The sequence below is a fragment of the Orbicella franksi genome, chromosome 5, assembly GCF_964199315.1.
Source record: "Orbicella franksi chromosome 5, jaOrbFran1.1, whole genome shotgun sequence".
NCBI lineage: Eukaryota > Metazoa > Cnidaria > Anthozoa > Scleractinia > Merulinidae > Orbicella > Orbicella franksi.
The window spans coordinates 31,682,599-31,695,589 of NC_138149.1; the positions used below are offsets into that span (position 1 = coordinate 31,682,599).

The 12,991-nt window shown below is 39.4% G+C and overlaps 2 protein-coding genes across 2 annotated transcripts; one reads left to right on the top strand and one right to left on the bottom strand.

Annotated features, from left to right (window-relative positions):
• Positions 1–1,673: 1,673 nt before the first annotated feature.
• Positions 1,674–8,284, bottom strand: LOC145488222 (thiamine pyrophosphokinase 1-like). The gene is made up of 9 exons (XM_081467042.1): positions 7,992–8,284; positions 7,855–7,924; positions 7,431–7,514; positions 7,194–7,263; positions 6,569–6,641; positions 5,592–5,681; positions 4,757–4,903; positions 4,132–4,243; positions 1,674–3,681 (listed from the first exon to the last, which is right to left on the bottom strand). Exons 2-9 carry the CDS (start codon positions 7,919–7,921, stop codon positions 3,566–3,568), a joined length of 759 nt encoding a protein of 252 aa, XP_081323168.1. The 5' UTR covers positions 7,922–7,924; positions 7,992–8,284; the 3' UTR covers positions 1,674–3,565.
• LOC145487947 (rho-related protein racF2-like) lies at positions 7,957–9,855 on the top strand. Its single transcript, XM_081466715.1, has 3 exons — positions 7,957–7,977; positions 8,279–8,667; positions 9,621–9,855. The coding sequence occupies exons 1-3, from the start codon at positions 7,957–7,959 to the stop codon at positions 9,808–9,810; spliced, it is 600 nt and encodes a 199-aa protein (XP_081322841.1). The 3' UTR covers positions 9,811–9,855.
• The last annotated feature ends 3,136 nt before the right edge of the window (positions 9,856–12,991 follow it).

A 12,991-nucleotide genomic window follows, 5' to 3' on the forward strand; every position in this document is an offset into this window, starting at 1 on the left:
AAGGGATTGAATTAGCAATCGCAGAAATGGAATTAGGCGTGGGATGGGATATGGCCATCGAGGTAAGCTATTCTATCTTCAGTATATCTGGACAGAGAGTCGACAGAGGGAGGGTGGTGAACTGTTTCGATACAGTTATTTCCATTTCATAGTAATGAATCATAGTAGGAGATGTTTCGGTCCTAACCACGCTTCGCTCATGCAAATTGAACGAAATTCAGTTACAGCTTTCCGCTTGGAATATAGAAGCAACTTGTTCAGTGTCAATTTGTGAACTCAAGATGTATTTATTGTTAGTGTTTCGTTTATATTTTATACAGACTGTTGAACAGCCAGCTTCGCCAACTGCCAAGAAAATGAAGCCTGAGTGAAAATAGAAGCTATCATATTAGTATCAATAAACAACGCTTTTGTGAACAGAATAACTGTTGTCTACCTTCGTGTGTTTTTACTCGGAACAAATATTATACGGTGTCTATCTGAAAATGAAACTTTTCGCTGTAGCTTTTGGAAAAAGACAGTTTTCTTCCATACATCTCTGTTTCTATTCCATGATCCAGTAACCTATTGCGAAGTAAACATACAATTACAATTAAATGAAATTGCATTGTGATGTTGTGAAAAAAGTAACTCCTTTCATCGCAGCGCACCATCGACCGCCATATTGAATTATACACTGTTCCTACCAAATAATGTCACGTGAACGAAAACTTGCGCAGCGATTGATTAATGGTTTGTTTTGGTCGAGGTTATCAAATCTGATAACGATCCCGGACTGTTACACGATACTCTCATCTGCGTTCGACTGGTCTTGGGATAAAACATGAGCAAAGCACAAAGCAGCCACTTAGGATGACAGAACTCACGTTAAACAAGTGTATCGACCTTCCGGCATCTGAGATGCAAATATAGGGATCTTAACAATGACGACGGCGACGCTGAGGACAACGCCTTCTAAAATTGAATTTGTCCAGGATGCCCATGACTCTAAAACCTCGGTCAGGCTAAATATGCAAAGACAGCGTTCAATTCTAAATGGAAATACAAAAAATTAGCAGTTCGACTAAACGTTCGCGTTTACTGAACACACTTGTACAGCTTTTGTTTTGCTCATTAAACCTTGTGTTTAGTGCTCATTGACGTCGTGGTTTGCTCTAGGCTCCGTCCACACTACACCGGAGGAATTTAAAAAAGTATACAGCTTCATTTCTACGGTTAGGCCTACGGTACAGAATAATCCGTCACGAAAACGGAGCTTTTCGAAAACCCTCTTCAAACCGGAGGAAAACGCCGGCTTTGAGTTTTCGTGTGGACGGAAAACATTTTAAAACGGACTTTTCGAACACGGTAGGATCAGGAGAACCACGTGAATTCCCTCAAACAAAAATATAAAACGACCGGTGATTGTTGCGTTTTTAAATTCCTCCGGTGTAGTGTGGACGACCGGGCCTAATCTTCTTAGGCTCCTAATGAAGACAGTAATCAGACGGCGTTCTTCAATGAGTCCAAAGAGGAAAAAGTCGGAGGAGGTCCCGCGCAAAGGAGAAATGCACCATAAATAAACACCGTAAACAAAATAAATATTTAGGAGTGGAACTCTTTAAGGACCTCGATCAAGTTTAATCTGATATTCGTTATATATTACTAGCATTATCACGAAGGTTGAACCGGTAGCTAAAAAAAAAGTTTTACTTCACTTACATTTACTGTCGGATTTATCAGAAGGAACCTGGAAGACATTTAAGAAAAACTCTTGTTATTCATTAGTAAGAGACCATTTGTGTGGGATTCACATACCCAACGAAAGGAAATGCATGACATCCAGATCTTGGGTATACAATTTTTTATCGAATACCAGGGTATGTGATTCGCATACCTAAACGGAAATTCATGACATCCAGATCTAAGGTGTACAACGACAAGCCGTTCGTTTTGTTACACACTTTTATTATTCCCCTATAACACAATCGGGAGCCTGTTCACAGGCCAAGTTGGCAGGGATCTTGTATACGAATTGAGAAGACGTCTACACCACCTTTGCCATGCTCTAATATACAGGCAATATTTGTGTCAGAGCTTTACACCTGCAAATCCTTTTCAGTGCGGCAACGTTTTTATGTCTGTAAAGGATATAACGTGGCTTTTGAATTCAGTTAGGTCTTTATGACGACCTTCATCAAGTGGCTCACAAACGTTTCCCTTCTGTAGTCTCTCGTTGCTTACACAACTGTCTTCTCGAGCGGTATAAAATGACACCAAACTCTAACGGGTGTTATCTTTTCAGCCCTTTTGGACGAAATTCGTTCAGACCTTTTATACGATAGCCGAATTCGGATATGGTGTGTCATATTCTCTTGGGCTGATGCACTACCAAAAATAATCGGTCGACAAAATGGACAAAAATAGCACTGAAGCTCATAGTTCTTGTGCAAAGTTTAACTATTTTCAATAGACTTCTTCGTATAATTTGTATCACAATTGTTTGGACCTACAGTACCATAAGATCTACGAAGATCAAAGACATCAGAGGTCAAGAAAAGGACAAAAAAGACCAGAAAATGGTGTCACGTCTGCCACGATTTGATGATCCTTTTTAAGACTCTTTTTACTATTTACTTTGAATGAATGCTATCCTTCTAGTTCAAAGAACGTTCACTTATCACAGAAATCTAACACGTGCTTGTAAAATAGCAAATCATGCATCACGTTATGATGCCCTGTCTCGCGTCACGCGGCTAATTTGGTCTCAATCACGCATCACGCTGCTAATTTTGAGGCGATCACGCGTCACGCAAAAACCTTTTGCCACCCTCTTTTTATTTACCTAAAATACTAGCACGCGATATACCGGCTACAAAAACATGTTGTATAACAACTGATACACTACACCCTTCACTTCAAATTAACTAACAAATAGTACTATGCAGGAGGGTGTGTGACAAAAATCCTCGTTTTAAAATCTTATTGTTACCGTGGTTATGTGAAGAAGATTATTCTAAGTAGTCTGGGGCGTATACAGGATTTTAGAGAATGGGTTTGAGATACAGACTGCCGAGGGTAGTCCCTTTTAGGGGGTCCAGGGGCATCCTCCCCTGGAAAGCTTTTAAAATTAAGGTCCTCGGAAATGGGATTTCCGGCAGTCTGAGGCCAAGTCAAGGTGTTATACTGTCTCAATTTTTATTTAAGGGGGTTGGACTGACCCCCCCTCCCCCAAACTCCCTAGATCCACCCTAGGTAGTATGGTAAAAGAAGATATCTATATTTTTAAAATAATATGCACGGGAAATGGGAATCACACAGCGCTTTGCAGTTGATGTGTAGAGAATAAAGCTTGTAATGGCATAGGCTTATACTTTTTAAATCTCAGCTATTTCAGCTGTAGCAATCAGTGGTTGCTAGAAAATTCATTTGACTTGCAACTTTCTTCATCAGTGTGAGTCACAAGGAGCTCAGTTCTACTTCATGGCTTCCCAATTCTTTATCTTAAGAAAAATGTTTCATCTCATGTTGTAGAGGGTATTCGAAATCTCTCAGTATAAAAAGCAACTGATCATTCCATTCCAATTCACTTAATCCCCATCGTCCATAAGATTGTGGTGTCGGTATCTATTGTTACCACGTCACTTCCATCATAGGTATTGGAGGTGCTGACCAAGGTACCAAATTCTAACTGCCCATCAGCTGAATAAATGAACAAACAAACAAATAAATCAATAAAGAGTATACAACCTACCCAAACCTAAAACAGTTAATTTTCAGGACTAAGGGCTTGTTCTTGAAAAGGCAGCTTTGTAAATTCACTAGTAGTTAACTTCAAGTTGATACATAGCTATAAAGTGTTTTACTTGTTTTCAACACAGCACTAATTAAAAGTTTCTAAGTTAGGAACTAAAATTGCTTTGTTTAATTAAGAGGCCCTTTGCAATATATCTTAACTACATAAATTTCAGGACAGGAAAACTGCCTGCCTGCATGCCCGCTATCAATATAGGACACCATTTTAAACCTGTGAACTAAGAGGTTTGAGAGGTATTGTCATCTGGCTTGAATACCAACAACTTGAGACAACTGGAAAAATGGAGATCTACTCCCACACGAAAGAGATTATCAAAACAAGTGAAGGTGACTTACTTAAATTCCACTTGAGGCCAGTTGTAGTAATATTTGTACATTTGGCACCAATCGGTATGAGCCCACACCAGTCTGCTTCTAAGCCAGTGTTCACTTGAATGACATGCTTTCCCTAAAACACACAGAAAGATCCTTATAAGCTTGTTACTACATGATCCTGGCAAATCATTGGAGTTGCTTGATTTTGGAAGTTGACATCAATTTAAGTGCATTAGGCCATAAGCCACTGAATGGTCAATCTGGGTTTGGTTAGGTTTCAGTATTCTACAATATCAAATAGCATCATTAAGATGTGTAATGATTAATTGCAGTACTGTTGATAAAATTAATTTTATTAGCAGTCTCAGTGTATTAAACTAGCACAAGAAAATGAAGGAATATAGATACTACAAATTCAGGATCATAGGCATGTAATGCATGCAAATTCTGGTGCAAGGGGTACAAACTGGCTGAAAGAACAGCTGGATGCAATTCTGTTTGGTAAATGGACTATATAATAACAGTAGTGTTTGTAAAGAGCATAACATGCTTGAACACTGCAAAGTGCAAATTGATGGCACAAAAAAGCCCATTTTGTCCACAGAGATCAACAAGGTAGGAAATAGATCTAACAATTGAATCATACCGGTGTTAGGAGACAAGCGAGTGAGTCCTCAGACATCAAATAGACTGGTTTCTTGGTCACCTTTGCTACATGGAACAATGTTTCGATGTTTGCCATTGTCTGGTCAAGACGCTTACCAAATGCATTTATAGCAACTATCTGATCAAACTAAAGAAACAAGTAACAACAGTATTTATCATAAATGGGTCACATGAAAATCCTGCACCTCAGATAACCAACTATAACAACAAAAACATAAATGTTAAGATTTATAAATACATATACATATGATTATAACCGTGGAGGCATGGTGGCCTCATGGTTAGTGCACTGAAATCTGGATTGAGCAGTCCAAGTTTGAGCCCTGGCCCAAACATTGTGTTGTGCTCTTCATCAAGACATTTAACTCTCACAGTGCCTCTCTCCACCCTGGTGTATAAATGGGTACCAGCGAATTTAATGCTGGGGGTAACCCTGCGATGGACTAGCATCCCATCTAGGGGGGAGTAGAAATATTCCTAGTTGTTTCATGTTACACTAAAACCAGGATAAGCTCTGGATTAATGTGCCACTTGGCTTGTATGCGGACTTTCCCTTACCTTTTACCTTGTATGAAGACTTTCCCTTAGGAACACTTTTTGATCTCTGATGAGCTGTAGCTATGTCAATATGATTAGAAATGCGGGTGGTCCTAACAAGATTTCAGTTCATGGACCCAAATCAAGAAGTTTGTTCAATATCACTGTGAATTGTAAATATTATTACACTGTCAATTCAATTATTATTACACTGTCAGCGTAACAATTTAGGGCTGTGCGGGGACCATACTTTTCTGATCTTTGACATACTTACAAACCTTATCAATGTGCTGCTTGCTTGTTATAATTCTGAGGCACTTGGTGAAATCTGTGTTATCTTGATCAGGGGTTGGAATGACTTCAACACCCTGGAGAAAATGCAGGAAGGGTTGCAAAAGACAAGGTTATCAATGTGAATATGACTAAACTATTTTTGTCACAGCTCAAAAAATTCACACACTCAACAACCAAGCATATTGTATGACAAACTGAGCAGACAGGAAATAAATGTTATTAATTTGTTTGTAATAAGCTAGGAATGTTCTCCCAAGGATAAATAATTATTATAATATATAAAAGAGCATTGAACTCAACTTCACAGATGTAGTTCAAAGGTATATAACACTGTTCATGTTTGATTGATTGATTGATTGATTTCATATTGATAGACTGATTGATTGGTTGCTTGCTTGGTTTGCTTGATTGCTAGACTTACTTTATTGATGAACTGACTCATTGTTTGATTGATTGACTGACTGACTGACTGACTGACTGACTGACTGACTGGCTGGCTGGCTGGCTGGCTGGCTGGCTGGCTGACTGACTGACTGACTGACTGGCTGGCTGGCTGGCTGGCTGACTGACTGACTGACTGACTGACTGGCTGGCTGGCTGGCTGGCTGGCTGGCTGACTGGCTGGCTGGCTGGCTGGCTGACTGGCTGGCTGGCTGGCTGGCTGACTGACTGACTGACTGGCTGGCTGGCTGGCTGGCTGGCTGGCTGACTGACTGGCTGGCTGGCTGGCTGGCTGGCTGGCTGACTGACTGACTGACTGACTGACTGACTGATTGGTTGGTTGGTTCAGTGGTTGGTTGCAAAAAGAACTATTGCTGGCTTGCTTGCATGCTTGCTTGATTGATTGATTGACTAACTGACTGACTGGTTGATTGATTGATTAATTGATTGATGGACGGATTGGTAAGTTGATTGTTTTATTTTGACTGATTGATTGAGCATTCACTGTCATATCCTATACCTTTTCCTTGTAAAAGTTCAAAAGATCAGGATCAACTGAATCAAAGTCTCCACTGACAAAGTCTGGAAGATACCTGTACATGACAAAACAAAGAACTGAGAGTTTGCAAGGCAAAAAGATAGGTTTTTCTGTCCTTTTAGAGCATAATGATATGGCTAAAGCTGGTGCTAACATCCAGGGTAAATAGCATAAAGCAACTAAGAGCAGCTAGTGCTGCTCTTCTATTCATTGGCCTAAACCACAGTTTATCTGGAAGCCTTAATGAAGGGCATGTATGCAAACAGTTCATAATCAGTGGCAGATCTTTATTTTGAGTAAAAAAAGAAAAAATCACAGAAGGAAGAAAAGCCAGCAGGACAAGCAAAACACCCCCTCCCTCTCCCCCCCCCCCCCCCCCCACCTCTCAGCTCAAGATCTGGATCCGCCACTGATAATAGGTCTTCCCTTTAATGGTTCCATTAATGAAACTGATCACTTAAAGAAACAATCCTTCTGATGCAAAACATTTTTCTTCAATAATATTAGACAATGAAACCAGCAATTTTAACCATGACCTGTGAAACTTCATCATGTTTCTTAATGGTACAATTAAGTTATGCAAGTGACATTTGTACATAAAATATACCTTTCCCGCTCTGTACCAACTATACTGCAAACTTGGCTGGCACCCCCATCAGTATAAGCCTTTATAGTTGCTGTAGAAATATGACAGTATGTGTGAGTAACTTTTAGTTTACAACAAAGCAAATGGTCTCAAACTGTACATTTCGCCCTAAAATGACTCAACAAATTTTAAATCTTGTCAATATTGTCTGTCATCCATCCATGACTATGGCACTTACAACACAGATACCATACTGACCAATGTTAGATAGCACCATGAACTTGTCAACCATTCCTCCTAATGGCATGTTCACCACAACAAGGGCAACTTTTAATTCCTGATCTGATGGGAAAAGTATTAAAGTCGAATAAATTCCCACCAATTGAAAAAATAGAACTTTTTTAAATTTGCGAAATGTCCAAAAATGTGACATTAATTGTAGATGACCCTGTCACGTGATTGTGTCAGTCAAAAATATAAACATGATTGAAATTGAAATCAAAGTAGGTGAAAGTTATAACGATGTGTTTGAAAACATCACTGACTATGAATTCGTCCTTCTAGACCTTCCAGAAATATGTCGTTAGGTGTTCAGACCTGTTCGGCCATTTTAAGCTTAAATCACGAATTTTCTTGGTCATTTCCCGAAGGAAAAATTGTGGATCCTATCTAAAAAATATACCTTTAGGTAAGACATTGTTCCTTTCCAAGGCTGATAGACACGCCAGAGGAGTCCATTTAGTGACCATGGTCTGAAAGAGAAAATCTGAAAGAATTCGAATAGATGAAGACCACCGAGTCTCTTGTCACGCTATTTACCCAGATCACAGAGGAGTGGAAGACTTGATCGCAAGTTAGCTTTGAAAGGGTTGTAGATCAGAGACTTAACTACATAATTATCGCCAGAGTCGTCATTTCCTGCCCATCTGAACTCCTCAAGTACCGCTTTCAGTTTGCTGGCATGTCATCGATTCGTGCTCACGAGTCACGAGGCCGAGGCGGACGATAGTGTCACGTAAACGGGAAGCAGCGTGACTTTCATGTTGCCCAATACTAAAGTGACGTCAAACACGCGACATCATACCTCAAATGCGATGGCGGCGTAGTTTGACCAACAGCCTCTTGATTTGAAGCTGGTTTTCCTTGGAGATTCAGTGGTAGGAAAAACAGCTTTATTACGGCGATTCAACACTGGTTTTCCTCCCGAGGAAGATCAACCAGCACCAGTCGATGCCTACACCTTCACGGACAGTATACAAGTGGATGGAAAGAAGTACCGGTATCTCGTTCGTTGTTGGGAGGTGGGGCTCTGGGGGGAAGGATACGAACGTCTTCGGCCTCTTTCATACCCAGGCACGGACATTTTTCTGTTATGTTTTGACATAACAAATCGAGCATCTTTCAACAACATCAAAGACTCCTGGATCGCAGAAATTCGTCACCACATGCCATATACTCCTTTCCTGATAGTTGGCAACAAAATGGACCTCAGAAAGTAAGGAAACAACCATCAGAAAAATTTTTGAATGGGAGGGGGTGGGTGGGGGTGATTGGGGAGTTCACAAGCTGCAAGCGTTCTTTCTTTTTTCTTTTTAAACTTTATTTATTACACAGTAAAAATATCAGTACAATGGAAGAAAAAAAGAAATACATCACATGTAGAATTTGCTGTTTACTGTTTACATAATATTTGCCTCACAGGAGTCTGATGCAGAGAACCATTTATTAATGCGTCTCTTGAAGATGTCTAGGGATTTTGTAGTGCGAAGTTCCTTGCGAAAATCATTCCGTAGAGAAGCTCCACTGTACGCTTTAGGAAGTCAGTTCTTGGTTTTGGACAAATTTTCCAGCTCTGGAAATATTTTTACTGTATATCTCACGCCGCAAAAATATCTTGGCTACTCTGGGGCCCTTAGCCCAAGGGTTGGGTGGGGTTGGGGGGTTCCCATATGAAAAGGACCTGGTGTTTGTTGTGCCTTTAAGGGGTTAAAAACATGGTTTTGGTACCTCTTGGGGTCCTCAGCCTCAAAAGGTCCACAGTGGGAGATTTGTGGAAAATTTCTAAAGCTTTTTAAAACAAAGAAAATCACACCTGTGAAGGAAGTTTGGATACCTGGTCTTAATTAGCATAGATTTTGATGATTTTACTTCTCTGTTTACTCCTTAGTTTCATTTCAATTGAGAAGATATATCAAACACTCGAGACAGCGTTTCATCGACTATCCAAACACCTCGAATTTAATCAAAATATTCTGTTGCACTTCGTATTTTCAACTCTCTTCTCGGTGTTTGGATATCTCAATGAAACACTGTCTCTCGTGTTTTATATATTACTAAAAAAGATATTCAAGTAAATGCAATAAACAATAGCAAATTTATTCCAGTTTATAATGTTTTCAAGTGTGTCAAAATAATCAACACTGTTTTATTTGTTGAAAAAAAAAACAGGACAAGTACAGAACAAGTTGAAGTGCCAAACACAGTGTCAACACAGGAGGCTTGGGAACTAGCTAAGTTACATAATACATCATACATTGAGAACAGCTCTGTAACAGGAGAACAAGTCAGTGAGGTTATTCACAAGGCCATCCAAAAGGTAGCTTACCTCCAGAAATTGAACTCCAGATGTTGTTGTTGATTTAAATCATTCAAGTGGAACAAGTGTAAAACACATAAATGATCCTTAAACTGAAAATCAACAGTTTATATTTTTCATTCTAAATATTTTTGAGTTTAAAATTCAGATTACTAGCTCTCCAAACTCTTAAGAGTATAACTTGACAATGGGCAATGCTATCTTGTGCACTTTTCCTAGTTTTATAATATCTTGTGACAAGGGGACAGGTTGTCAATACCGCTTGGCACTTATCATTGTTCTCAGTGATAGTGACAAATACTAAGGATACAACAATTATTTAACACTTAATGACTGGTCCCACTGGGCGCACTGTAGCAGGAAAAATGCCAGCTATATAACAATAATAAGGTTAAGCACTAGCCTCCTACATGCAGCTTAACCACTCTTTAGGCCTGTCACACAGTCTATCCCTAACAATTATGTGACAAGCTGACAGTCTACGTAATTATATAGAAAGCTGGTTACATGGAAGATTAGATTGGAAAAGCATTCATATTAGACTAAAAAGCAATCCTCACACATCCAGGTCTTTCCTCACTAGAGAGGTGTCAGAGATAATAATTATAAGAAGTAAAAAATTATTTCACACTTTGTCTTTGTCTTGCTGTACTTCCCGGGTGAACTTGTAAATGTTCCACAGGAGTCTACTGCTGTACATCGATCAAAATAGTGTACCCTGCTATTGGCTGGTTAATTTAAGCTCCAGCTTACGGCAGACTTAAGACTAAATACATCAGCCAACACACTGTAAACAAAGATTCTTACATACTGAGGTTTATCATAATTTCTTTACGGATTTATTTTTAAGGTCTACCTGCTGTTTGTTTTAAAATCTTTTATATGAACCAACAACTGCTGTCTTGAATACGTGTAGAATCGAACCCACCATAAAAGTTTATGTTTTTCTCAAGCCAAGGACGTCCTGTATTTATTAATAAAATCGTACTTCAGACAGTTCAGACACTATCTTTCTCTCTCTCAGCTTTCTCTGAGTAGGAAACCGTACACCGGGAGATTGGGTCCAGCTCGGCCCAAATAATGTATGCGAGAAATTAGCGAGCAAAAGTCAAAAATACCTTATCAACTTATCCTAATGTCCAATTTATTTGATGTCCATCATTATTCTCTTCATCACATCTTTGGTGTAATTCTGCAATTGCTTCTTTGTTACTGCCTACTGAAACTTGCATTTAGGACTCGATAAAGCCATAAAAGCAAATTTCCTTTTCAACTAAATTTTTCGTTTCGAATTTAACATGACGAGATCGTGAAAATTATGCGTCTTAGTTTGGCTGAAAATTAATTTCGTCCTTCACAAAAATAATTATAAAAGAATTTGGGTAATCGTTATCCTGAAATGAGGTAGATACTAACAACTGGCTGTCAAATGTCGGACGCTCGTGACAAAACGCCTTGAATTTATGGAATGCTAGTAACAAATTCTTAGAATATATATCATGGTCGAATATAATTAAAGACACGTTTTCGAAAGGGAGATGTATCTTATATATCTGCGCATTAAAATGTTAAATAATAATTTTGTATTCAGTTTTTTCTCAAAATTCAGATTTTAAATTTGAGCGGATTTACGTTGTGTCCGCACGGAAAGCAAGTCCGAGGGGGAGAGTCTCATATAAAAGAGAAGACTGGACATAAATTTTGAAAAGAACCCCTAAGAGTCTGGGTGCTAAGATCAAGATCCTTTTTTGTGGGCGTGGCACCCCTGAGAGGTACCAATAGGCCACTTTCGATATAGGTGAATCTTTGCTTCCGTCATTGTTTACATTTTTCCTCATTAACATACGACTTTGCGCATAGAAGGCATCACGCTAGACACGATTTTATTAGAAAAACGTAAAGAGCTTGTGAAACTTAGTAAGTGGTGAAATTCTTGGCTCTTTGGGTGTAATATTTGAGGAGAAATTGGCTTTCAAAAACATCAAAATGTCTGTGTGGCAAAAGCGCTAATGAGCTCATACATTCTTTTTAAAATTTTGAGCTTTTAAACCCTCGTCGCACAAAAAGTTTTCAATACATCGCGCTCAAATTCCTTGGGACAGTTAATCGTGCTGTGCCCTTTCAATATTCAGTATTAATCTCTTTGTAGCTCCATCAGAAACTGTATCGCTTATGGTAATGAGGCAAATATTGTAAACAAAGATTCTCCTATGTCAAAATTCAGCTTGATAGTGAGGCCTAGAGGACACATACAGAAGAAATGAATAAACATGGTCATTCAGTTTCCTTTGTTTGTGTCCTCTAAGCCTCACTGCCAAGCTTAATTTTAATATATCCAAAATGGTCTAGTCTAATTAAACAACACATTATCTCCTGTCATATTTTTTTTCGGCTCAATCACAGGCGGCCTAAGCTCTCAATGTTATCCTTTTTTTTTTTTTCCTTTTTATGCGAACCTTCATGCTAACGTGACATATGGCATGTACTATTACATAACGACCGAATTTGACCACGCGAAACATGACTCCCGCCTTGCAGCACATGGAGGTGTTGTGTTACAACGGTTTGAATTTATAAAGGTTTGTACGGGAATGCAACGGCTTTGCTTGAAAAGCGAGTTATCGTTCTGTGGAAACCCACAGAACGATAACTCGCCGAAATCGCGTTAGATCGGCCCGAGGAGCTGGCAAACAACAAAGAATACAACACAGCAACAGGGTAAGTAGATTTTATTCACAAAATATAAGAATAATTGGCTTTTCAAGCAAAGCCGTTGCATTCCCGTACAAACCTTTATAAATTCAAACCGTTGTAACACAACACCTCCATGTGCTGCAAGGCGGGAGTCATGTTTCGCGTGGTCAAATTCGGTCGTTATGTAATAGTACATGCCATATGCCACGTTAGCCTGAACGTTCGCATAAAAAGGAAAAAAAAAAAAAGGATAACATTGAGAGCTTGGGCTGCCTGTGGCTCAATACCCTAAAAGGAACCGCGAAAGTCCCCGCTGGGAATCTTTTGAGGCTGAACGCACACCCTAAGAGGCGCCTAAACCTCCTTTTAGAAACCTATAAGGTACGACGAACACCCCCGCCCTTTTTATATGGGAGTTCCCTTCCCCCCCCCCCTCCACCACCACGGGAAAGCGGGAGCCAGATAAAGGAGCTATAAATGAGCTGTAAAGCAGTCTTCGACAGTTCATATCCGGGGTCGATTTGGATTT